Genomic DNA, 27355 nt, shown 5'->3' on the forward strand with positions numbered 1-27355 from the left:
GTAGTAGAACAAGCCATATGAGTCGAAGTTTATCCATTCCTTTTACCTTCGGGATAAAAGCGATATCTGTGGGCCCCTCGATGATTTAAAGATGATACATGTGAGTGCTTGGCCAAGCCAGGACTGATTTGATTTGTTCAATCGGTCAGTCATCATGAATCGGAAATCGGGAAACAACAAATGGACAGAGAGAATGATTGATAATCCATGTCTCAGTCCATATGATATCTAGAATGGAGGAATATATGATCCCTTATCTAATGGACAAGTCATTGACAAAGGTCAGAGTTCATCGACAAGGTCAGAGTTTGACAGAAGCTTTTGAGAGCTACGATTGCTGATCGGTTCCTGAAGTCATACGCAATAATAGTTTTAGACTTATCCAAGTGGGAGACTGTTGGATTAATGTCTAAGTCCATAACTATAATTGGTAAGACTTGACCCGACCCAGCATGGTCCATTTGGGTTGCATGGCATCATGCATTTGGATAGACTATAATGAGAGAAATAACACTTAAGGTTGGTTAATATATTATAAGTTCTAATATATATTAATAAGGTTATTTAATTAGTATTGATCAAGAATTAATTTGGAATTAATTAAGTGATCAAAAGGAGACTAATTAAATATATGGGTTGATTCTGTGAATCATTCATTCTTATATATGTGGGCTTGTGATCCAAGATTCCTTATGTTGGACTAAGTCCATGGGGTGACCCATGGAAACTCCATGGAGGTTAAAATCCATGGAGCATAAGGAATGGGTAAAGTTATGAGTTACATGGTGTAACCCTAATAGCCACCATATAAAAGAATCCCATGGCTCAAGAAATCGGACACTAATGTGTGAGTGTGAGGGCTAGACGATTTCAAGGAGTGTTCAAGTTTCTCTCAAGTTATTCCAAGTGTATTTGGTGTTGTGTGAATCATTTGAGGTGTCACACTTGGGGCACTAGACACTCAAGCTTCATGAAGACATTCTACATCAATGAGGTATGTATTCTATCTTGTTATATTTATTATTTTGTATGCTAGATTAGGATAATACCTTGGATGTTCATAATTGTATGTATAATAGAGAAAACATAGATCCAAGGTATTTAGGGTTGCATGTACACTTAGGAGTGTTAGAATGCTCATAACCCAACACTTGTAACACCCAAAAATTCAAGCCAATTTAAACCTTTTTAAAAACATTACATATCCATTAACTATTACAAAACTTGTTTTCAAAATGTATCATATCAGAGTATCCCAGAAACAAATTCATAAAAAGTGAGGAGTTGTACGATCATGCCTTTGCCTTGCCATGATCTCCTGATGTACCTGAAACAATAAACTGAAACTGTAAGCCCGAAAGCTTAGTGAGTTACCCCCAGAATACCCATACACACAACCATACACGTAAAGCAATGAACAACATACTATGGGTCCAGTCAACCATCGGGTTGGAATACCCCTGGCCCTCAACCATCGGGTTGGAATGCCAACATACTACGAGTCCAATCATCCTCGTGATGGAATACTCTCGGCCCATAACCATCGGGTTGGAATGCCCACACACCTACACATGCAACAACTACTATGGTTCCAATCATCCATCGGGATGGAATACCCCAGGCCCTCAACCATCGGATTAGAATGCCAACCTACTATGAGTCCAATCATCCTCGGGATGGAATACTCTCGGCCCACAACCATCGGGTTGGAATACCCACATACGATGAGTCCAATCATCCTCGGGATGGAATACTCTCGGCCCATAACCATCGGGTTGGATTGCCCACATACGATCAATCAAACATGTGCACATATATCAGATAATCATATAACAGTCTACAAGACAACATACTAGGGCTCTATCATCCTCGGGATGGGATACCCTCCACTACTGCTCAATCATGCACATATAACAGGTAATCTCCTACCAGCATACAGACAGTCAGACCAAACTATAGGTCACTAAGCATAACCACATCTGATCTACCAGGATACAAATCTAACTGATCATACTAGCATATAACCATCCTATCTACCAGGATGTCGAGCTAACATATCACAATAGTAACTATCTCAAATAACAAATCAAAGGGTCGGCCTTGGTTCCGTAGACCCTAGAGTATAGTGAGGATAACTACCTTGCAATTTCCGAACTGAAGGAATAAGATCAAATCCTCCGATCACAGCCACGAACTCCACCACCTAACACTATGATGGAACCACATCTATAAGTGCTCAATTACCAGAATACCCTTGGAAGTCAAACTGGTCAACTCTTGGTCAAAGTCAAAGTCAACAGCCGAGGTTAACAGTCCATGTTGACCTGACTCGCCGAGTGCACTATACTGACTCGTCGAGTTCTTCCAAACTCACAAAGTCATGAAACCCTCGTTGACTCGCCGAGTCATCTCCCAGACTCGCCGAGTTGAATCGCAACTCAAGACTCGTAACCCTAATGTGACTCGCCAAGTCGGGCGGCCCGACTCGCCGAGTTCCTTCGCCCCAATCCATAATCCAGCGATTCTGAGCTAACCAATTATTCCAAATTGTAGATCCAACCTTCTAGGGCATACTTCTCACGTAAAGGTGCAAACTTTACGTGTATGCAAGGTGATTTTGGCTCAATACAATCTAGGGAGAAGGTCCATGACAACAATGCTCACAAACAAGCTAAAGGGTTGATACTTTATGATTTCATGGACCAAGACAAGTCTAGATCTGAAGTTGCACCCTCATATCTAGACCCAAAACCCGAAATGGATCTTAAACATGCTAAGTGGCCCCAAATCTCATCCATGAAAAGATCTAGATGCAACAAGGTCAAGGTAACGACTTGTTACCTTCAAACTGATGCCACTGAGCAGAGAAATCGAATCCACCAGCTCCTCTATGATCTTCTTAAACTCCAAGCCTTCTTGCAAAAACACACTTTCCCTCCTTCACACACTCAAAATGGGGGTTTGGATCGGTTAGGGCTGCTTCTGGACGTCAAGGGGGTGATAAGGGGGCTGAGGTAAGGACTTAAGGCCCTTTAAATAGGGTGCAATCCCTAAAACTAGGGTTTTCTCTTCCCAGCACCAACTCGTCGAGTCCAGCCGCCGACTTGGCGAGTTAGTCACTTAACACGTGGCAAAAACCCGCTCCTACTCGACGAGTAGGCATACCTACTCGCCGAGTAGACTCCTTAAATTACACATAAGCCCCTAAATCATACGTCTGAAGTTTGGGATGTTACAAGCCACCTCCTGTGAGAACGACCCCCAAGAAACCCTAAGTGAAAGAGTGCCTTTTTAGATCCCCATTATAGTGTTTAGAGGAGTTCTTGAATGTGAAGAGTGAAGTGTGAAAAGCTTGGAGTTGGGAAGCATCTTGATGGATCTTTGAACGTGATGGGCATAAAATTAGATAAGAAAAATAATGAATTAGTGATTTTGGGCTCAAAAATAGGATATGAACAGTAACAATCCAAAGAAATTTGAATTAATTGGGCTTATGAATCGAATAATGATCGGATCAACATTTTGTACTCTTAAACTTAATAAAATCGAATCAAAATGATTTTAACCAATGAAAATGAAAATTAATTGGATCAACAAAATTTGGAAATAAAAGCAAATATATCCAATGGAATCAAAATGATCAAAAACGATTTCAAGAACACGATTCCGAGAGATTTCGATAGATTTTGAATTAAAAAGATAATTGGATCAACAAATTTGAAATTGAAAGCAAATATATCTAATGGAGAGACTCACCAAAAAATTCGAATCTTCGAGTTGATTACACACAAAAATATTGCTATCTAGGATCGTTGATTTTGAAAAGTTGTTAAACCTTCAAGATTAAGCTCTGATACCACATGTAGGGTCCCAATGAAGATGACCAATGCAGAATTAAAGAATCAATACATAATCGATAAGACTCAGGTTAAAGTTTAAGCACAAATTTGTATAGATATTGGAGAAAGTACAAAAAATATAGAAGCATGTGCTTGCTTACTATACTACTCTCTCTCTCTCTCTATCTATCTCTCTCTTACTCTCTCTATCTCTCTAGAACTAGAACTAGACTAGAAATCTATACAATAGGAGCTCTCTAAAACCTATACATGAAAACTATGCAAGTATATATATATATATATATATATATATATATATGTATATATATATATATATATATATATATATATATATATATATATATATATATGCAAGCTCTACCCAAAAAACCCATATCATAAAGGGTAAGCCTAAGACACCATCCAATAAAGAGCTTTGCATCCATGTGTGCACTTTTCCATAATTTATGACCATTCTCCTGATATCACCTCCGACATGCACATGATGTACTTTACTCGAGAGAAAAGATGGAAGATAAGTCTTATTGGTTTGGCGGTACAATTGGTTCCGAGTCCTAATTTATAAGACATGTTGGTCTAATTTATACTATAAGACTTGTTGGCTAATATTTGGGAAAAACTCGAAGATAAGAACTAATTAGATTGGTTAAATATCTATTTTGAGCGAAATAAGGCTTTTAATAGACAATTTGCTACATGTTTCTGTGTTTGGTCTTTATAACCCTGTTGCATGAGGAGTAGAGGGCGGCCAAAGTTTTGGTTATCATGGTGGACTATTGTGAAGCAGGGCCGTCTCAAGACGATTTGAGGCCCGGGGCGAAAAAAAAATGGGGCCCTTAGTGATAGATATATAAATATAATTTTTATTTTTGGTAAAGGAGGGCGGTACCTCCGAAAATTTTTATTAATTAGAAAAAAATTAATACAACTGCAGGCTGGGGACTCCCCACCTATGGAAAGGAAAAAGCTTCGGGACAGGCCCAGAAGCCAAACAATCTAATACTATAAATACAAAGCAACAAAATAAAAAAGGCTATAACATGATTTGCACCCTTTTACATAAACATAGCAAAGAAAAACAAAAAAAATTTACATTTACGAGCTTTTTTAGAAGCAAAGTCATTATAAATAGTATCAAGATCAATTTTATCCAACATATCTTTTTCGATACATAACATAGCCAAACCATTCAATCTTTCCTTTGACATAGATGATCTCAAATAACTTTTTAATAATTTTAATTTTGAAAAACTTCTTTCTGCTGATGCTACAGTAACAGGTATAGTTAATAATATTCGATATGCAATGAAAACATGTGGATAACAATCTTCAGTTTTAACGAACTCAAGAATTTCAACAGCGGACATAAAAACGTTTGTCAAAGTCATTTGTAACACTTGAAGTTCGGAAAACAAATCATTTGAATCTACATCACACAAGTTATTATGAGAAAATTGTTTTGTGAAATTAGTACAACTTTTTTTAAGTTCAATGTCATCCAATGACTTTAACTTTTTTGAATTATATAAAAATTCAAAAATATTTTCAAAAATAGTTAATTGTTCAAATCTACTCTTTAATGAAACAATTGCCATATCAACAACAACCATAAAATATTCAATTCTAAACGATTCTTCGGCTGACTGTAATTCTTGTGCATTATCAATCTCATCAAATTGCATTTTTCTAGTAACTTGACGTCTTATTCGAAATGTAGGTTCAACATCCATATCAATTGATATGGCTTTAGCGTTATCTAAACTAGGTGAAAATCCTTCATTTCTATATTTCTCAAAGAACGACATTATACTTTTTAATTGATTAATGGTGGCATCAATACACATAGATTTAGTTTGTAATTTTTTACTTACCATATTAATAGCAAATAAAATATCATACCAAATTACCATACCAAGTAAAAATTCATAACTTTCTATGGCACCAACTAAACTTTCTGCTTCACTTTTTGATTTAGCATCATTGCATGATTTACCTAATTCAATTAAACCTTGCCTTATTTTAGGAGCTTGAAACCTAAAAGCTTTGACACTTTTAATTCTACTTTCCCAACGTGTATTAGATAAACATTTTTCAGTTAAATTGTGAACATTTTCAAGTAGTATGTTCCATCTTTTAGTAGAACTCGAAAATAGTACAAATATGCGTTGCACAACTCCAAAAAAAAGAAATAGTTTTTTCACATGAATGAGTCATATCACTAACTGTAAGATTAAGACTATGGCAAGCACATGACATATACAACGCTCTTGGATTAATTTCAAGTAATTGTTTTTGAACCCCTTGGTGTTTCCCTTTCATGTTAGAACCATTATCATAACCTTGCCCTCTTATGTCATCAATATTAAGACCGATTGATTTAATTGCATATAATAATTCGTTAAATAGTCCTAAACCAGACGTATCATCTACCTTCAAAAATTCTAAAAAGTATTCTTCAACTTTTATTTTGTTACTAGATATGTTCACACATCGAATAACTAGAGTCATTTGTTCTTGGTGACTTACATCGGGGGTACAATCAAGAATCACATTAAATATTTTGCTTCTTTAATAATTTTAATTATAGAATTTCTAACGTTGTGAGCTAAAATAGAAATTAGTTCATTTTGGATATTGTGCCCTAAATAATGATTATGGGTTTCATGATTTTCTATGCCTTTAACATGATCTTGCATTACACTATCAAATTGTGTCATCATTTGAATTACTCCTAAAAAATTACCGTTATTATCTTGATTAAGCTTCTCGTTAGATCCTCGAAAAGCTAAATTATATTTGGATAAATATTTCACGGCAACAATTATTCTTATTAAAACTTGTCTCCAACGTTCTTTTTCTTTTATATATATATTTGTTGTAAGTCCTTATCAATTGTTTCATTCTTACCCAATCTTACTCTTAGCTCATTCCAAGATCGCACACATAAAATATGTTGAGCACTATTTTCATGTTCATCAAGTCTTTCATAAAGGTGTTTCCAATTATTAAATCCATTATTTGCCAAAGAAATTTGATTATTATTATTATTAATAGGTTTAAAGAATTTACAACAAAAACAATAAATTATATCTACTTGTTTAGAATAAATTAACCATTTTCGATCGCTTGTTTCACCATTACCTAGCTTTCTAGTATAAGCACCATAAGAAAAATGTCTAGATAAACTATCTTTAGGAAACACAAGATTTGATTCTCTAATTGGTCCTTTTTCAACTAAAATTTCCCTTAATTTATTGTCAATATTATCCCAATTACTTGGATCATAAATATTTAAAGGAGGAACAAATTGATGGCCATTTTCATTCATATCATTTTCACTACTAACATTATTTTCATTACTAATTTCATTCTCATTAGTGCTATTTTCATCTTCATTAGTGGCATTACTTTCATTAGGAATTTTATTCTCGTTAGTGTTATGTTCATTCTCATTAGTGGCTTTATTATCAATTTCATTCGTATTAGTGTTATTTTCATCCTTATTGGTAACTATATTTTCATTACGAATTTCATTCTCATTATTATTATTTTCATCTTTATTAGTAACGTTATTTTCATTATCAAATTCAATCTCATTAGTGTTAATTTCATTATCATTGTGGCTATTTTCATTATCACTTGTAATATTTTCATGTTGAATTGAAGCATTGGGATTATCTATTTTTTTATAAATTTATCCATGAATCCGTTTTGAGTCTGTTCATCTTGTTCTATTTTTTGTTTCTTTTTCCTTTTTTGACTTCCGGATAGATGTTTTCTAGGAAGCATTATTATATATTGGTTATTATATGTGGATTTTTATTTAAACAAAGCAATGGAAGACAATGATAATATAAGATTATTAGATAGAGCAATGGAAAAAGAACACCTGATTCATCAATTTGTAGGCTCACTAGGCTGTTGCCAAGTTGCTATCTGCTTCCAAAAAGATTTATATTTCTTTTTCAATTACTCAATTACCTACACTCAATATATGAGACAAAGTTAAATTCGTATATATAAAAAAACAGAAACAGAAAATTGAAAAGTTCAAGTTGATTAAATGGGGCTGATAACAGAAATCAGAAGTCAACAAAACCGATTTTGGGTATCATCTATATCATGATTCAGAAATTAGTTTTGGGGACTTTCACAAATCAACAAAATCTATTTGAAAGATAAAATATAAGAAATCAGATGGAGAAGAAAATTGAGAAAACACGATGTAACATCCCAATTTTCACGTCCAAAATTTTCCTTTTTGATTAATTGATTTGTAAAACATTTGTAATAAAACACCATTCGATCATATCATTTCATAAAAATATATCTCGTGTCTGAAAACCAAATCATGAAAATAATAATAATGTCAGAGTACAATCCCAGAACATCTCATAATGCGGAAAAACCAATGCGTGTGTGTATGATGTGCCGCTACCGCGCCAGCTCCTTCCCCTTCGCTGAAGAGGTACCTGAAACAAAACTGTAAACTGTAAGCACAAAGCTTAGTGAGTTCCCCCATCGTCCACATACCATACAATCATATAGCATACATACTGCCAGGCATTTCTGGGGTGCCTGACCTACCCGGTACGGCCATTCTGGGGTGCCGACCTACCCGTACGGCCATTCTGGGGTGCCGACCTACCCATGCGGCCATTCTGGGGTGCCGTCCTACCCGTGTCAAGCCATTTTGGGGCGCTGACCTACCCATGTCGAGCCATTCTGGGGTGCTGACTACCCTTCGGTCCTAACAACCGAACCTCGGGGACTATTTCACCCCTACTACTACTATCACATATATCATAACATAATCTACTGTCAGACATATCTGGGGTGTCCGACCTACCCTTCGGTCCTAACAACCGAATCTCGGGGACCGTTCCCCCTCCTACTACCTCTATCTCATATAACACATCATGCTAGCAGCTAAACATATCATAACATACTGTTAGGCATATCTGGGGCGCCTAACCTACCCTTCGGTCCTAACAACCGAATCTCTATCACTATCACATATCATATCACGCTAGCATATAACATATCAGGTAGTAGCAACACAGATGAATATCACAAAGACAAACATCTATCGATCCCTACTGGTGGGCCGACATTGTGGCCTTAGACCCACCGCTATTGGAAGGTAACTCACCTCGTAGTAGCTGCTGATCTGTGCGGGAACTCTCTATCTGCTGCTGCTGCTCCGGAAATCCTCCGGCTATAAATCCCACAAAACACACAATCAGAATCTGATATCTACTCTTTGGGTAAAATGACCATTTACCCCTGATCAAGTCAAGTCAAAGTCAAAATCAACTTCCAGTTGACCTGACTCGCCGAGTTGGCTAGCCAACTCACCGAGTCCCTAACCTTCCATTTGTCCTTATACACGACTCTACTCGTCGAGTTGGGCCGTCAACTCGACGAGTTCTTCTCTCATATGAACGTCACATGAAAACTCATCCGACTCGCCGAGTTGATGAACAACTCGTCGAGTCCACCTTCATCTGATGAACAAGATCTGTCCTCGACTCGCCGAGTTGATGAACAACTCGTCGAGTTCTAAGAAGATTGCCTTGGACTCGCCGAGTCCAAGAACGGACTCGCCGAGTCCAGTCTTGACCAATTCCATACAGTTGATTTAAATGGGATCTAACACACCAAAACCATAGATCTGGCCTCCTAATGTCCACTTTATACGTAAAGTTCCAAACTTGATGCACATGCATGGGGTTTTTAGCTCAAAATCCACATAAAGTGTCCTACAATGAGCATGGGGCTATCATGGCCCTAAAGTTGGCACCTTTATGCCATGAAACCCCTCTTAAGGCCCAGATCTGAAGTCAAAACCCACTCCACACTTCCAATACCAAAACACGACTTAGCAATCCAAAGAAATCCCAAGTTAAAGATGAATAACACATAGATGAGTCAAGACAGGGGCATTATACCTTGAAGCTGCTGAAAATGAAGTAAAATCTCTGGATCTACTGTCCCCAACTCAGGTTCCAAGCTCCTTTCTTCCTTCCAAGCTTTACAACCACACAAGAACACCAAAAATGGCCTCAACAATGCACAAACGGCTAGGGTTTCAATGAGAAGTGTTTTAGGAGCATAAGGGACAATATGGCCGTCATATCATTGCTTAAATAGGGTGCAAACCCTCGGATTAGGGTTTTTGGTCCGAACAACACCTACTCGCCGAGTCCGGGACCCGACTCGCCGAGTTCATCACTTAAGTCACGCGTCCCTTCTCGCTTCTACTCGGCGAGTTGGTCCTTCAACTCGCCGAGTCCAAGGCCAAAATGCAAAATATTTAAAGAATTAATAAAAAGAATACGTACCAAGAACCAAGTGCTACAAATCTCCCCCACTTATTTTAGACTTCGTCCTCGAAGTCTGCTGCTCGCTCCTGAAACAGCTCGGGGTAATGCTCCATCATCTCGTCTACCGGCTCCCAAGTCCACTCCGACCCCTTCCAGTGCTGCCATTGCACCTTCACGAGTTCCACTCTCTTGTTCCTCAAATCCTTCGACTTCCGGTCGAGAATCGCCACAGGCCGCTCAATGTAGTTCAGGCTGTCATCAACCTGAATATCCTCTAGGGGCACCACTGCTGAGTCGTCCACCAGGCACTTCCGCATCTGGGAGACGTGGAAAGTGCTGTGGATCTGACTGAGTTCGGCTGACAGATCCAGCCTGTACGCCACCTTGCCCACCCGGGCTACAACCCTGAATGGTCCAATGTACCTTGGGCCCAACTTGCGCCGCTTCCTGAATCGGATGACGCCTTTCCAAGGCGACACCTTCAGGAGAACCATATCCCCGACCTGGAACTCCAGGTCCGAATGACGCTTGTCGGCATAATTTTTCTGCCGACTCTGAGCAGTCTGAAGCCTGCTCCGGACCTGCTGAATCCTCTCCGTCGTCTTGAGCACCACTTTGGTGCTCCCCATGACTCTCTGTCCAACCTCGCCCCAACATATCGGGGTCCTGCACCTCCTCCCATCAACATCTCGAAGGGAGGACGGTCGATGCTCGCGTGGTAACTATTGTTGTAGGAGAACTCTACCAATGGAAGGTAGGTATCCCAACTACCTCTGAAGTCTAAAACACATGCCCTCAGCATATCCTCCAGAGTCTGGATGGTCCGCTCGCTCTGGCCATCCGTCTGCGTGTGAAAGGCGGTGCTGAAATGCAGACGAGTACCCAACTTGTCATGGAATTTCTTCCAAAACCTGGAAGTGAACCGCACATCCCTATCCGAAATCACCGAAACTGGCACTCCATGCCGCGCCACCACCTCTCTGATATAGATATCGGCCAATTTCTCGGCCGAGATGCTCTCCTGAATCGGGATAAAGTGGGCGCTCTTGGTAAATCGATCGACGATGACCCAAATCGAATCCACTCCCCGCGCGGTCCTGGGAAGCTTGGTGATAAAATCCATCGTAATATCCTCCCATTTCCACAGCGTAATATCCAACGGCTGCATCTTTCCGTGTGGTCTCTGATGCTCGGCCTTGACCTTCCTGCAGGTCAAGCACCGCTCCACATACCATGCCACATCCCGCTTCATGCAGGGCCACCAATAGTCAAGACGAAGATCCCTATACATCTTCGTCGCCCCGGGATGAATGGAGAATCGGGATTTGTGCGCCTCCTTCATCAAAACCTGGCGCACGCCTCCGAGGTATGGAACCCACACCCTGCGGTGTAGCGTCAATAATCCCCTGCTGTCATAGTCGAAGGAGGAAACCTGACCCACTATACGCTCACTCTTCCGATGTTCCTCCTTCATAGCCTCCTGCTGGGCCTCTCGGATCTGCTCCAATAACGGGGTCACTACTGTCATCTGCATGCATATATCTCTGATCGGTGCCGCCTTGCGGCTAAGCGCATCGGCCACCACATTGGCCTTCCCCGGATGGTAAAGGATCTCACAATCGTAATCCTTCACCACGTCCAACCACCGACGCTGCCTTATGTTTAGATTCGGCTGATCCATGAGGTACCTCAAGCTTTTGTGGTCCGTGTAAATCGTACAACGAACCCCATAGAGGTAATGACGCCAAATCTTAAGGGCGAACACAACAGCCCCCAGCTCCAAATCGTGCGTCGGGTAGTTCGCCTCGTGAGGCTTCAGCTGCCTCGAAGCGTAAGCGATAACATGCCCTTTCTGCATCAATATTGCGCCCAAGCCTGAGATGGACACATCACAGTACACGACGAGATCCTCCATGCCCTCTGGCAGGGCTAAGATTGGCGCCTCGCACAATCTCTATCTCAGTGTCTCGAATGCAGCCTGCTGTTCAGGCCCCCAACGAAAGACCACGGCCTTCCTCGTTAGCCTGGTCAGGGGTAAGGCTATCTTGGAGAAATCCTGGATGAATCTCCGATAGTAGCCAGCTAATCCCAGGAAACTCTGAATCTCAGATGGAGACTTCGGAACCTCCCATCTCATCACGGCCTCCACCTTGGCCGGATCTACCGAAATCCCGTTCTGGTTGACAAGGTGCCCAAGAAACTGCACCTCGCGCAACCAGAACTCACACTTGGAGAACTTGGCATATAAGTTCTCCCTCCTCAAAGTCTCTAGAACCTCTCGCAGATGCTCCTCGTGCTCCTCCTGCGTCTTGGAGTAAACCAATATATCATCAATAAACACTATCGCAGACCGGTCTACCATCGGTCTACACACGCGGTTCATGAGGTCCATGAATGCGGCAGGAGCATTGGTGAGCCCGAAAGGCATCACCACGAACTCATAGTCGCCATAACGCGTCCGAAACGCCGTCTTCTGTACATCCTCCTCTCTGACCCTCATCTGATGATACCCTGAACGCAAATCAATCTTGGAGAACCAAGATCCCCCCTGTAGCTGGTCAAAGAGGTCGTCAATCCTCGGGAGTGGGTAACGGTTCTCCACCGTTACCTTATTCAGCTCCCTATAGTCTATACACATACGATGCGACCCGTCCTTCTTCTTCACAAACAGAATCGAGGCTCCCCAAGGCGGACTACTCGGCCTGATAAATCCCTTGTCTAGCAGCTCCTGCAGCTGCGTAGACAACTCCTGCATCTCGGGAGGAGCCAACCGATATGGTGCCTTGGCTATCGGAGCCGCACCAGGAACTAGGTCGATCCTGAACTCTACCTGTCGCTCCGGAGGTATCCCTGGCAACTCCTCGGGGACTACATCCGCGAACTCTCATACTACGGGCACATCGCCCACCGTCGCCCTACCCGCCTCCCGGGTATCCATAACATACGCGACATAACCTGCGCAACCCTGCTGAAGGTAACGCCTAGCTCTCGCTGCTGAACACCAAGCTGGTCCTCGCTGTGGCCTTTCGCCCTGAATCACTAGCTCTCCCCCACCTGGGGTCCTGACTCGCACTAGCTGTTGTGCGCAATCTATCACCGCCCCGTTAGGGCTTAGCCAATCCATACCGATAATCACCTTGTTCCCCCGTAAAGGTATGGGAACCAGATCCACCAGGTAGCGCTCCTCAAATAATCTCAGTACATAATTTCGGAAGACCTCAGATGCTCGCACTGATCGGTCGTCAGCAATCTCGACCTCTAGAGGGCAATCCAACATGCCCGAAGACTCAGAAAACTTCTTGCTAAGCGCAAGAGAAACAAACGATCGGGTAGCACCCGAATCAAACAATACCTGAACTGGGATACCGTTCACATGGAACAATCCTAAACAGAGCACATATCAATATCATAAACATCATATAAATAAATCAGAGGGAAAGAATCATACCCGTCACCACATCGGGTGCGGCGCGTGCCTCCTCGGTAGTCAGCTGAAATGCCCGAATCCTCACCACCGGAGCCTTTGCCTTGCCCTGCCGGCCATCTGTAATCCGCAGGGTCGCTGGAGCTGGCGCCTTCACTGGCGCTGCTGCTGCTGTCAACTGGGGGCAGTTGGCCTTCTTGTGGCCCCTCTGGTTGCAGTGGAAACACAGCAACTCAGACGTCTGAATAACATGTGCAGGGGTGGTACAATCCCTGCTGAAGTGCCCCGTCTTGCCGCACTTATAGCAGCCCGACGACCCCAATCTACATGCCCCCTCATGTGGCCTGCCGCATTTCCTGCAGCGGCCCGGTCCTGACTGGCCTTTCGGCCTACCATCTGATCCTTTGGGCTTCTTTCCCGAAGCCCCTATCGTCTGTCCCTCCTCTTCCTTCCTCTTCCGGATGTGCTCCAGATCTATATCCCTCTCCCTTGCCCTGACAATCATAGAATCCAGGGTAGGGCAAGCTGAAAAACTGACATGCTCCCGAATGTCGGCTCGCAACATGTCATGGTAGCGGGTCCTCCTCATATCCTCATCACCCGCATACTGGGGCACCAGTAACGCCCTCTCCCGGAACTTGGCGGTGATCTCCGCCACAGTCTCCGTCGTCTGCCTCATATCCAAAAACTCCCTGGCCAGCTGTTGAAGCTCTACATCTCGCGCAAACTCTGCTCTGAACCGGGTCACAAAGTTCGGCCATGTCATAGCCTCAACAGCCGAGGCTCCCAATGAGTCACCAACAGACTCCCACCAATCTCTAGCTCTGTATCTCAAACACCCTGCTGCATATCTCACCTTCGACCCCTCGGGGCAGAAGCTGGTCAGCTGCGCAGACTCAATGTCTGCAATCCAGCGTCTGGCCACAATGGGGTCCTTCGCCCCGTGGAAGTCCGTCGCACCACTGCTCCTGAAGTCCTTAAAGGACAGTGTGCGAGATCCTGACTGGCCAGATGCCATGTCACTCCTGAACGCCCTGAGGCGGTCCTCCATCAGCTCAACTATCCCTTCCTTGATCGACCCGAAAATGATGGGGGTCGACTCAAGGATGCCTCTGGTGATCTCTGACGCGATGAACTCGCGTAGCCTCTCATCCACTGGTTCGGAACCTGAACCCGGACCTGATCCCTCTCCCGAACTGCCAACTGCTGGCCTCGAACGTAGTACCACCATTCTGCAATACATAATGATAACTGTCAGTGGTACTGATACATCTTAGAGGGATCACATCTACTGCAAGGTTCCTGGTCTCGCCTCAGCCTTCCTCAATTCAAGTACGGATCCTCTGCTTTCAGTAGTACGGGCCCATACTACCTTCCACATCTATCCGTACTTTCCTCAAGAACTGCCTTGACTCCACCAAGTCCCTTCTACTACTACTGCTGATCTCATGCTACTCTCATCCTAGGCTTGCCCTAGGTAACCACCCACCCACTCTCCGTCATCAGCTGCATAAGAAGTCCCTGCTTTCTTCCCCTAACTAGCTCGCGAATACTATTACATATTACTCAGACTAGATAATTCTTCGAATGAGAGACCCTACCCTACAACGGTTGGACTCAAACAAGAGCTGCGAAATAGGGCTAGACCCAACCTTCTGGAATTATTTAGTCCTTGCAATATGTAACTTAACGTATTCATTTACTAGTTAGTGAAAGACAGCTAGAACTCCTAAAAGCACAAAGCAAGCAGCATTCAGACAAAGGAAACTACTCAAGCAAATCTATTTCCATAACAAGAAACTGTACTAGCATACAATGCTAAGCTCATACTATCAGGCATAACCTAAACAGGCTATCCTACTGCTGTCTACTCAATACTAGCATGCAATTCTCATAAAGCTGAAGCACATAAAGCAGGCACATAAGGCATCATTCCTAGATCCTTAGTCCTATTCTAGCATGCAGTTCTACTGAAACTGGTAAATCATAACATGAACTTGTATGGGTACTCTGGGGAAAACTTACTTGAGCTCGGCCGGTCGCGCACATCACACACCTTGTTCTTTCTCAAAACTCTTTTACTTAGCCTTTAGAAAATCATTTCTTTATAAAAATCTTTTAATCCCTCGATTTGAGTCCAGACACCCCCGAAGGTGTGTCCGAATCCCTCAAACCAGGGCTCTGATACCAACTTGTAACATCCCAATTTTCACGTCCAAAAATTTCCTTTTTGATTAATTGATTTGTAAAACATTTGTAATAAAACACCATTCGATCATATCATTTCATAAAAATATATCTCGTGTCTGAAAACCAAATCATGAAAATAATAATAATGTCAGAGTACAATCCCAGAACATCTCATAATGCAGAAAAACCAATGCGTGTGTGTATGATGTGCCGCTACCGCGCCAGCTCCTTCCCCTTCGCTGAAGAGGTACCTGAAACAAAACTGTAAACTGTAAGCACAAAGCTTAGTGAGTTCCCCCATTGTCCACATACCATACAATCATATAGCATACATACTGCCAGGCATTTCTGGGGTGCCTGACCTACCCGGTACGACCATTCTGGGGTGCCGACCTACCCGTACGGCCATTCTGGGGTGCCGACCTACCCATGCGGCCATTCTGGGGTGCCGTCCTACCCGTGTCAAGCCATTCTGGGGCGCTGACCTACCCATGTCGAGCCATTCTGGGGTGCTGACTACCCTTCGGTCCTAACAACCGAACCTCGGGGACTATTTCACCCCCTACTACTACTATCACATATATCATAACATAATCTACTGTCAGACATATCTGGAGTGTCCGACCTACCCTTCGGTCCTAACAACCGAATCTCCGGGACTGTTCCCCCTCCTACTACCTCTATCTCATATAACACATCATGCTAGCAGCTAAACATATCATAACATATTGTTAGGCATATCTGGGGCGCCTAACCTACCCTTCGGTCCTAACAACCGAATCTCTATCACTATCACATATCATATCACGCTAGCATATAACATATCAGGTAGTAGCAACACAGATGAATATCACAAAGACAAACATTTATCATACGATCCCTACTGGTGGGCCGACAATGTGGCCGTAGACCCACCGCTACTTGAAGGTAACTCACCTCGTAGTAGCTGCTGATCTGTGGGGGAACTCTCTATCTGCTGCTGCTGCTCCGGAAATCCTCTGGCTATAAATCCCACAAAACACACAATCAGAATCTGATATCTACTCTTTGGGTAAAATGACCATTTACCCCTGATCAAGTCAAGTCAAAGTCAAAATCAACTTCCAGTTGACCTGACTCGCCGAGTTGGCTAGCCAACTCGCCAAGTCCCTAACCTTCCATTTGTCCTTATCCACGACTCTACTCGTCGAGTTGGACCGTTAACTCGACGAGTTCTTCTCTCATATGAACGTCACATGAAAACTCATCCGACTCGCCGAGTTGATGAACAACTCGTCGAGTCCACCTTCATCTGATGAACAAGATCTGTCCTCGACTCGCCGAATTGATGAACAACTCGTCGAGTTCTAAGAAGATTGCCTTGGACTCGCCGAGTCCAAGAACGGACTCGCCGAGTCCAGTCTTGACCAATTCCATACAGTTGATTTAAATGGGATCTAGCACACAGAAACCATAGATCTGGCCTCCTAATGTCCACTTTATACGTAAAGTTCCAAACTTGATGCACATGCATGGGGTTGTTAGCTCAAAATCCACATAAAGTGTCCTACAATGAGCATGGGGCTCTCATGGCCCTAAATTTGGCACCTTTATGCCATGAAACCCCTCTTAAGGCCCAGATCTGAAGGCAAAACCCACTCCACACTTCCAATACCAAAACATGACTTAACAATCCAAAGAAATCCCAAGTTAAAGATGAATAACACATAGATGAGTCAAGACAGGGGCATTATACCTTGAAGCTGCTGAAAATGAAGTAAAATCTCTGGATCTACTGTCCCCAACTCAGGTTCCAAGCTCCTTTCTTCCTTCCAAGCTTTACAACCACACAAGAACACCAAAAATGGCCTCAACAATGCACAAACGGCTAGGGTTTCAATGAGAAGTGTTTTGGGAGCATAAGGGACAATATGGCCGTCATATCATTGCTTAAATAGGGTGCAAACCCTCGGATTAGGGTTTTTGGTCCAAACAGCACCTACTCGCCGAGTCCGGGACCCGACTCGCCGAGTTCATCACTTAAGTCTCGCGTCCCTTCTCGCTTCTACTCGGCGAGTTGGTCCTTCAACTCGTCGAGTCCAAGGCCAAAATGCAAAATATTTAAAGAATTAATAAAAAGAATACGTACCAAGAACCAGGTGCTACACACGAAATCTAGAAAATTGATAAATCTCTATCACTCTAAGAAATCTGAAAATCAGTAAAAAAAAAAAGTAAAAATCAATTGCTTATTCTTACCTGATCAGATGTTATTGCTTCCTTATTGCTCAATCGATTACTGGAAAGTCTGGATGGAATCGATTTCAGAAATCAGTTGTTCTCGTAATCTCGTTTTCCTTCAATATCGGGAGCGGGAGTGCGGGACTGTGGAAGATACGAGGGGTCGAGGGGACAGTTCAAGAATCAAGGTTCAAGGACGATAGCAATTGGCATTGAAAACTGAAGAGTCCCGCTTTAGGCTTGAACGAATCAACGTGCGTACGAGAAGCTACCGAGAAATCAGGCGCCAATTTTTTTTTTCTGATTACCTAATGGAACTCTATATGGGCCTCAATGTTTCAGAAAACACATACCAGACTATTTCTATTTGCTATAACAGACTTCTTAAATGGGCCCTATACAAATTTTGGGGCCCTGGGCCATTGCCCAACCTGCCCCCCCTATTGGGTCGGGCCTGTTGTGAAGGATAAGAACGATGTGGGGGTGGGGTGGTGGGTCCAAATTCATTCACATATAAGGGTAGTATAATTATTTTACATAGACAAAAAAACAAAATCGTAATATTTGAAAACCACAGCGATGAAATGTATAAATTTTATGAAAATAAAATCGAAACTTCAAATTTGACCAAACAATAGGGGCTAGTTCTGTAATTTAGTCTAAATTAAATAATAAATGCAAAGTTGCCCACAGCGTATTGTGGCTGCCTAAGTCCATTTTATAAGTTGAATTTTAAAGATTGCCCAAATCCATTTTATAAGTTGAATTTTGACGATTATATTAATAAAAGTTAGATATCATTATATTTGTTAGAAGATAAATATACAAAACCGATACCATTGACTAACTCCAATATATACCGTTGAATAAAAATGAATTACATATGACCAAATTCATACGTAGTAAAGTACATAAAAATATTTACGAAAATATAAAGAAATTATATTTTATATCAACACACATAAAAATAAGTAAGATTATTTTAAAGTTAACGAACGGAAGTTCAAATAATCAAACATGTTATATGTGATATGATTCATACGTAAGAAGCATACATAATATAAACATGAAAACGTTAAAATGTTACATCGAAACGTAGACAAACTCAAATTTATACCGAGACATACATACAAAAACAAGTAATTTTTTGGGTTAAATATAAAACGTTAGAAAATAAAAGGGTTGAAACTGATATTTTAAAAGGTTCAAAATAGAAGGACTTAAAATAACATTTTGCGAAATATAGGAATAAAAAATATCATTCTTGAAAGTTAAAAGAAGACAAGGGGTGGAAAGTATATTTCTGAAAGTTGAGGGGAGGTAAATATGGTAACACCGACATTACCTTAATGTAGTAGTATAATACTTTTTTAATGCGAAAACCGTAAGATATATAGTTTCACGATCGAAGAACATACGCCTCCCTTTCTTCGTCGCCGAACTTCGGCCACCCACAGCCTCCCTTTCCCTCTCCAGAGAAAGGATTTCAACTCGCTGAGTCACCTTTCACCGGAGCACCGTACCTCACCATCTTTCCTAGAAGCAGATTCGTGACTGCTAGCAGCCATGCCTAAACATTACAGGCCTCCAGTAAGTTTCAAACGAAACTTACAAGTAATTCCCTACACGGAAGAATATCGTTTTTATGTTGCGTTTTTTACTTATGGTTTGCAGGGGAAGAAGAAGGAAGGGAACGCCGCCAGATACATCACTAGGTCGCAAGCTGTTAAGGACCTGCAAGTCAGTCTTTCCGTGTTCAGGTATTAATTTGCTTTGAATCTACTTGGCGTATGTTGTAGACATATAGATGTGTATGAGGTGAGATAAGAAGCACAAAAGCTCAATGTTTGAATTTGCAATCGACGTAGTTAAATGTATATTCATATTGAGTGTTTTGAATGAGGATCTAGAATGAAGAATTTGAATAAGTTTTTATTGTTAAATGTATTGATTTATCTTCAATGAGCGTTTTTGAGATAAGAGGTTCAGAACCCTAGTTTGGAGTGATAAGAAGTCCATAACCCTAATTTGATGTCATTTACTACCATGATCAAGGGTCTTATTGATTTAAAAAGCAAAACATGTAATAGTGTGGATTTGAATAGTTACTCTCTTGTGTTGTGTATTTGATAGTTAAATATTTGGTACGTATTCAATTCATAAGAGGTTCTATATTTTCAATTATGTATACTCACTCTAATAATCCAAATGTTTTGGTTGTTTATGATTCAATAGGAAATTATGTATCTTCAAAAAAGTTTTTCCTCGAGACCCGAAGAAAAAAGTGAAGGGAAACCACCATACCTATTATCACATGAAAGATATTTTGGGTCTTAAACATGAGCCACTTCTTGTCAAGTTTCGTGAGACTAGGACATATGAGAAAAAGAAAAAGAAAGCAATGTCTAAGAAGAACAAAAATCTTGTTGAATGCGTGTCGACACGCAAGCCTTCTTACACACTTGATAGGCCTATCCTTGAGAGGTTAGTGTGACTATATATCTAACTTATAAAACACTTTTTGTTGCATTTTCCTTTTGACTCAATGAGGACATTACTTAATCCAGTAAGCTATATAGCTATATATTGGTTTTTCTTTTGCACTAAATGCAGAAAGAAAGACTTGATAGCAAAAGTCAAAAGGAGACTTTCCCAATTAAGTCCTAACTTTTTACAAATTTGACTTCAGGTATCCAACATTCATTGATGCATTAAGAGTTTTGGATGATGGACTCACCATGGTGCATCTTTTTGCTGCATTACCTGCTATAGAAAGGGAAAACATTCAAGTAGAAAGAATCCATAACTGTAGAGGGTATATATGTGTAATGTGTTCCCATATTTTGAATATCTAATTTTATATCTTAATGGTTTATATCTTTTTAATTTCTTTAGGTTGAGTCTTGAGTGGCAAGCATATGTCTCTCGCACACATAAATTGCGAAAGGCTTTCATATCTGTGAAAGGCATATATTACCAGGTATAGAAATCATCACATATATAAATTATTAAATTTGATGTTATATAGAATGTAAATTTACCAATTTGCCCCTTTTAGGCAGAGGTTGAAGGGCAAAAAATCACATGGTTGACACCTCATGCACTACAACAAGTAATGCCTCAAGATGTAGATTACAAGATCATGCTTACATTCTTGGAATTATATGAGGTTTGTGATAATGATCAAGCTTCTACCTTTCTTATGAATATTATCTTTTTGTTTTAACTCTTACTTACATATAAATTGATTAAAATATGCAGAATCTCCTTGGTTTTGTTAATTTTAAACTCTACAATTCGATTAATTTGAAATATCCACCTATCCTTGATCCTCGACTGAAATCTTCAGCTTCAGGTATGAATTTTCTATCACATGATAGATTAATTATTACTAGATATCATAAGGTAAATTAACTTTTTAAAAATTTGTGCAGATTTATATGCTTTGACAAGGTATGTTGAAAATGCTGGTGATGAGAATGAAGATGATAAAGAAACAAGAGCATGTAAAACCCTTTTCAAAAACATGACATTCTTCTTGAGTCGTGAGGTAAATAAAGTCGATGTTTTTTTAAAAAAAAAAAAATTAATAAATGCTTCACCTTCAAGCTTCTTTCATCTTGTTAAAGTGAGTGTCTATTTGTTTTACAGGTTCCAAGAGAATCATTGCTTTTTGTGATTACGGCATTTGGTGGTGTGGTTTCATGGGAGGGAGATGGAGCTCCATTTGAGGAATCTAACCAGAGCATTAATTATCAGGTATTTTATTATTTTATTATAAAAAATTCTTTTATATATTTCTTACTAATTAATATTATTCTGGTGTTTTATTTTTGTAGATTGTTGATAGGCCAAGTCAAAGTCACCAGAGATTATATACAGCCACAATGGGTCTTTGATTGCATAAATGCACGAATTATACTACCAACCGAAGAGTATATTGTTGGGAAGTAAGTTCAATGAACACCACTTTTTAACATTAATTTTTAATAGAGTATAATTTTTTGTCCTTAAGTATAGCTGATTTTTGCATATTTGGTCCTCAAAAGTTTTCTATCACAATTTTAGACCTTATTTGAGGTTCTTGTAATGTTTTTGGTACCTTTTCACACTAAATGACCATCTTTGGTCCTAAATTATGGCTGATTTTTGCAATTTTGGTCCCAAAAAGTGTTCTTTAACAATTCTAGTTCTTATTTGAGATTCTTGTAATGTTTTTGTTCATTGTTCAAAGTAAAATGACTATTTTCGGTCCCAGAGTAGAGTATATCTGATTTTTGCAAATAAGGTCCCAAAATATTTTCTTATACATTTTTGGTCCCTTTTTTCCAAGTAAAATGATTATCTTTGGTCCCAGACTATAGCTGATTTTTGCAATTCTTGTCCCAAAAAGTGTTCTTTTACAAATTTAGTCCTTATTTGAGGTTCTTGAAACGTTTTTGTTCCTTGTTCAAAGTAAAACGGACATTCTTGGTCCTTGAGTAAAGCTGATTTTTGCAATTTGGTCCCACAAATTTTTCTTTCAGTTTTGGTTCTTATTTCAGGTTCTTGTAACATTTTTGGTCCCTGTTTCATGTAAAATGACTATTTTCGGCCTAAGTATAGTTGATTTATGCAATTTTGGTCCTAAAAGTATAGTCATTTTTCTTGGAACCTAGACCAAAAAATGTTTCAAAAAACTCAAATAAGGACTAAAATTGAAATAATAAACGATACCCAGGGACCAAAAGATGATAATAGTTGTTAACATTGTTATTGTGTGTAAATCAGGGTTCTTCCACCACATTTGTCTCCATTTGTTGACAATGAAGTAGAAGGGTATGTACCCGAGTATGCAAAGACCATTAAAAGGCATCAAGCTGCTGCTAGAAAAGAGATCCTCCCAATGCCAGGTGGCGAACAAGATGATCTTAATAATGCCCAAAATCTACTTGCTGAAGGCATCATTGATCGCACTAAAGCCAAAGAAGCCGCGGAAAGAAAAAGAAAGGTTACTCTCCTTCCCTCCTGCTTTACAAATTTACATTTTTGGTCCTTGTGCTTTGGTCGTCCTCTCGGATTTGGTCCCCAAAAGAATCTTTCTTTCTTCTTGCTCCCTGTTTCATTACGCCTTACATTCCAATGATTGATGAATAATGATAAAATTTTGTATCTTTTCTTGATCGGCAAATGACCATTATGCCCTTGCATCCCAGAAAGCTTATTTACGATCTTCATTATATTTAGTGTGCTTACCCCCCAATAAGCCCATTAAGTAAGAAAAGAATCAGCTCCTTAGTCTATGAGTTGGTGTTGTGTTGAACCTACCTGTGTAAAATGACGATTTTACCCCTTGGGGATGCAGATGGCGATGCTTCAAGAGGAGTATCATCAGGAACTAAAAAAGGAACTGGAAGGGACAACACAACATGCACCCACTACACCTAAAGAGAGCAAGAAGAAGAATAAGAATGTTGATGATGAAGAAACGGAAGATGATGAAAATCTGCAGCAGTTTGCTGATGATAATGACAACATGTCAAAGGTTGCCATGTCACGTAAAAAGAGGAGACTTTATGAAGCCATGAAGGTTAGTTTACCTTACTTTGTATTTATCTATTTTTTTTATCAAGAAGCCCATAATATGTTTTGTTTATTTAATTTGTGTTTCTTTGTGTCCAGATTTCGCAAGAAAGGAAAAAGGCAAGTGTGGATACTCTCAAGACAAGGAAGAAAAATATTTAAAACTCCAAGAAAACAACATCTGACTGAAGCTGATTTAGAGATTCAAGGTCCTTCCCTGCGTTTTTATAATCAAAGCAATGAATTAAATTTTGTAGGTATAGGCTTTTTTTTACTTGTTTTTATAACGGTGGATTTTTTTCTCAAAATTTGGTTTGTTTCTGGATCTGATGATATTCTTACTAAATCACATATGGTATGACAGTGAATTTGTTCTCTGTGAGTATTAATTTGTGTTTATGTTTTTCACATATTATGTTTAACATCTTAGAATTAGAAAAACTTATAATTTTAAAAGAATGTGAACCCATGTGATATGATTATTTTTTTCACATAACTATCTCCAATAGTATAAGGGAGCTCTTATACCGTTGGAGTGAAATGTTTTTTGGTTAATAATATCAACCTCTTTAGGCTATTGTTAAACCTCTTCTTTTCTTTTCTTCCTTTCTATGTTTGTCATTGCCATATCATTTTCACCCTCATTGCTTTCTTTCAACCTATATTATATTCGTTTTTCATCTTTCATTATTTTAATTTAATACAAATAATAAAAATAATTCTTAAGATAGTTACATTATTTCATTAAATAAAAAAAATACAATAAAAAGTACAACGACAATGGTGAAAAAAGAGTATTAGATAGATTGAAATTTTGTTTGAAAATTGAGTGTGGTTGTGGTTATGGTTGTGCTAGGAAGATGAGGTTGGTTACATGATGATAGCGGCGTTGTGAAAATTGAGGAATTTTGAAAATTCATTTTAGAGGTTAATAAGAGAGAAAATAAGAGAGGGTGGTGTGAAAAAAATTATTAAAGTTTATGGGTATTTGACCGTCCGTTATACCCACCACTAATCATTATAGTGGTGAGTGTCACATCATCACCACAATACCCACCACTAACCATGGGATATCTACCACAATACAATTCTTATTTTTTTTATTTTTAAATAAAATATATATATTTTATTGTAGAGAGAGAAGAGAAAGTTAGAGAGATATAGAGAGAGAGAGAGAGAGAGAATGCAATTGGATGTGGTGATCCATGGTATACACCACAATTTACCACGACCACTATCAACCACTAAACACCATGATGGTGTTCGTGGTTAGTGGTCGTTGCCACCTAGACCACGAAAGGCTTTGTGGTATGCATACCTGATGGCCTTATAGAAGGTATTATGTTTTCTTTTCAAAAAGTAATCGTTGTCAAAAGAGAAGAAAAAAAAAAGGAGAATGCAACGTGGTTCCATTTAGTGTGGGCAACGTCCTAGCCTATACGGTGTTCCCGTCGGGAACAAGTGCTACATGTCGGCCACTGCAGGGTGCGGTCCTTTAATAACGCAAAACCTTACATTTTACATTTCACTGAATGTTTTTTTAAGCTTAATGTTTGATACAATTAAGTCATTTTATTTAACAATGTTCCATTTTATTCCCTTATTTTATTTAACATTTAAAGTTTTATTATTTTTTGATTAATTAGTTTTTATCATTTTAATCTCCAATGTTAAATATTAAATTCGTAATTATCACATGATGTTTTTATTGTATAACTATTAGGGGTGTGCATGGGTCGGTTTGGGTCGGTTTTGGACCCAAACCCAACCCAACCCATAAATGGTCGGTTTCTGATTTTAAGAACCCAATAGGATCGGTTTCTGGTCGGTTCGGTTTCTCGGATTCTGAGGTCGGTTTGGGCGGTTTTTCGGTTTCTTGGGTTCAACCCATATATTCATGGGTTCTGGGTTTAAACCCGTGGGTTTTGGGTTTTAACCCATTTTTCATAAATGAAGCAACAAGTTAAATACTTTAAAAAACATCAAATTTAAGTTAAATCCTTCAAAAAACATGAGTCTTACAACAAATAGTCTATTACAAGTCACAACCATAGCCTGAAATAGTCTATTACAACCAAAAAACAATCAAGTATGGGTCGGTTTCTCGGGTTGGATGGGTCGGTTTTTTTGGGCGGTTTGTCGGTTTTAAGTATGGGTCGGTTTCCCGGGTTGGATGGGTCGGTTTCTAGGTAAAAATCGAAACCGAACCCGATTTTTCGGTTTTTAAAAAATTTAAACCCTAACCGTCGGTTTTGCTTCGGTTTCGGTTTTTTCGGTTTCGGTTTCGTCGGTTTCTCGGTCTTGGTTTGGGTTTGCTCACCCCTAATAACTATAACTAATAATAATTTTATCATCTTTTAATTTAAAAAAAAAGACCCGCTATATTTATCGTTTTCAGTTTTGTTTGTTTGTGCTATTTTATGGTTATAAATAGGGATGCGCATATGTACCGGGTAACCGACCGCAACCGGTACCGGTCGGGCTGGGACCGGGACGATATTCTTGTGGATTTTTGGAACCATGAACCGGTAGAACCGGCAAAAACCGGAACCATATGTTGCTATTTCTCAAGTACCGGTTTCAACATTGAAGACACGGCAAGAACCGGTAGGAACCGGAACCGAAAGAACCGGAACCGGTAGAACCGGCGGTCCGGTTCGGTTCCTATTTTCCACCAAGTTCGGTTCCCGAGCCGGTTCCGGTTCGGACCGTTTCCTGCCGGGTCGATTACTTTGCTCCTCCCTAGTTATAAAAGAAAACGTTGTTGATGTTATTGTATGTCAAAACACTCATGATCTCTTTATTTATATACTATAATATGTTATTTTTATTTAATGATATAGTCAAGTGCTTTTCAATTTTATAAATATTATATATGTTTAAAATTAATAAATTATAAGGGGTTTAATACTATATTTGTGAAGATGATGGTAATTAGTTAAATTCTTAAAAAAAATTAAAAATAGTTAATGAATGGAGATGATTTAAATAAATATCATTTTGTTTAATTAAGTAATTAGTGAAAATATGATATAACAAAGCAAACAAATTATACATAAGGGTCGAGGCTTGAAGATGCTTTTATGTTATACTTATGTTTGAACATGTCACAATTATGTTTTTAATATGTTATGCTTAACAACATTTTCCCAAAAAAACGCTAAAAATGGTAACGAAAATTTTGAAATCATGAATAAACTTAAAACCATTTTAACCACCAATGATCATTTTGCAAAGCATTGAAAGATTAAATCAACCATAGAAGGAAAAAATATCACAACCATTGAAAACTTTGATTCTCATGGGAATTGGGAGTTGATGAAGTATGGCACGAAACTCCAAAGTATAAGTTATCTAAATGTATCCACCAAGTAAGAGTAAACCGATAGAATGCAAAACCTCTCTAGAGGTATCCACCGTCCTAGCCTATGCGTGAGGTTGCAGGGGTTGAAAAAGTTATTTTGCTATAATTAAGGGAGAGAAAATTATACTTCATTTCAATTCTAAAAGCTTAGATTGAGATTTTAATCGTATTTAATCAAGGATATATATATGAATTTCATGTTGGAATGGCTCAACATAAGGAAATTCTATATATGGGTCCATTATTTGCGTTCTAAAATTCGATTATGATTAGGAAATTATACTTCATTTCAATTCTAAAAGCTTAGATTGAGATTTTAATTGTATTTAATCAAGGATATATATATATGAATTTCATGTTGGAATGGCTCAACATAAGGAAATTCTATATATGGGTCCATTATTTGCGT

General features: G+C 39.6%; 1 protein-coding gene and 1 pseudogene across 1 annotated transcript; one reads left to right on the forward strand and one right to left on the reverse strand.

Moving 5' to 3' along the window:
* Positions 1–4779: 4779 nt before the first annotated feature.
* LOC145107062 (uncharacterized) lies at positions 4780–5665 on the reverse strand. The gene is made up of 2 exons (XM_079043940.1): positions 4954–5665; positions 4780–4862 (listed from the first exon to the last, which is right to left on the reverse strand). Exons 1-2 carry the CDS (start codon positions 5663–5665, stop codon positions 4780–4782), a joined length of 795 nt encoding a protein of 264 aa, XP_078900066.1.
* A 13795-nt stretch (positions 5666–19460) lies between these two features.
* On the forward strand, positions 19461–23868 carry LOC145169495 (pescadillo homolog; annotated as a pseudogene).
* Positions 23869–27355: the final 3487 nt, after the last annotated feature.

This window comes from Lactuca virosa, chromosome 4 (assembly GCF_052849685.1).
Source record: "Lactuca virosa cultivar CGN04683 chromosome 4, Lactuca_virosa_CGN04683_v6, whole genome shotgun sequence".
NCBI lineage: Eukaryota > Viridiplantae > Streptophyta > Magnoliopsida > Asterales > Asteraceae > Lactuca > Lactuca virosa.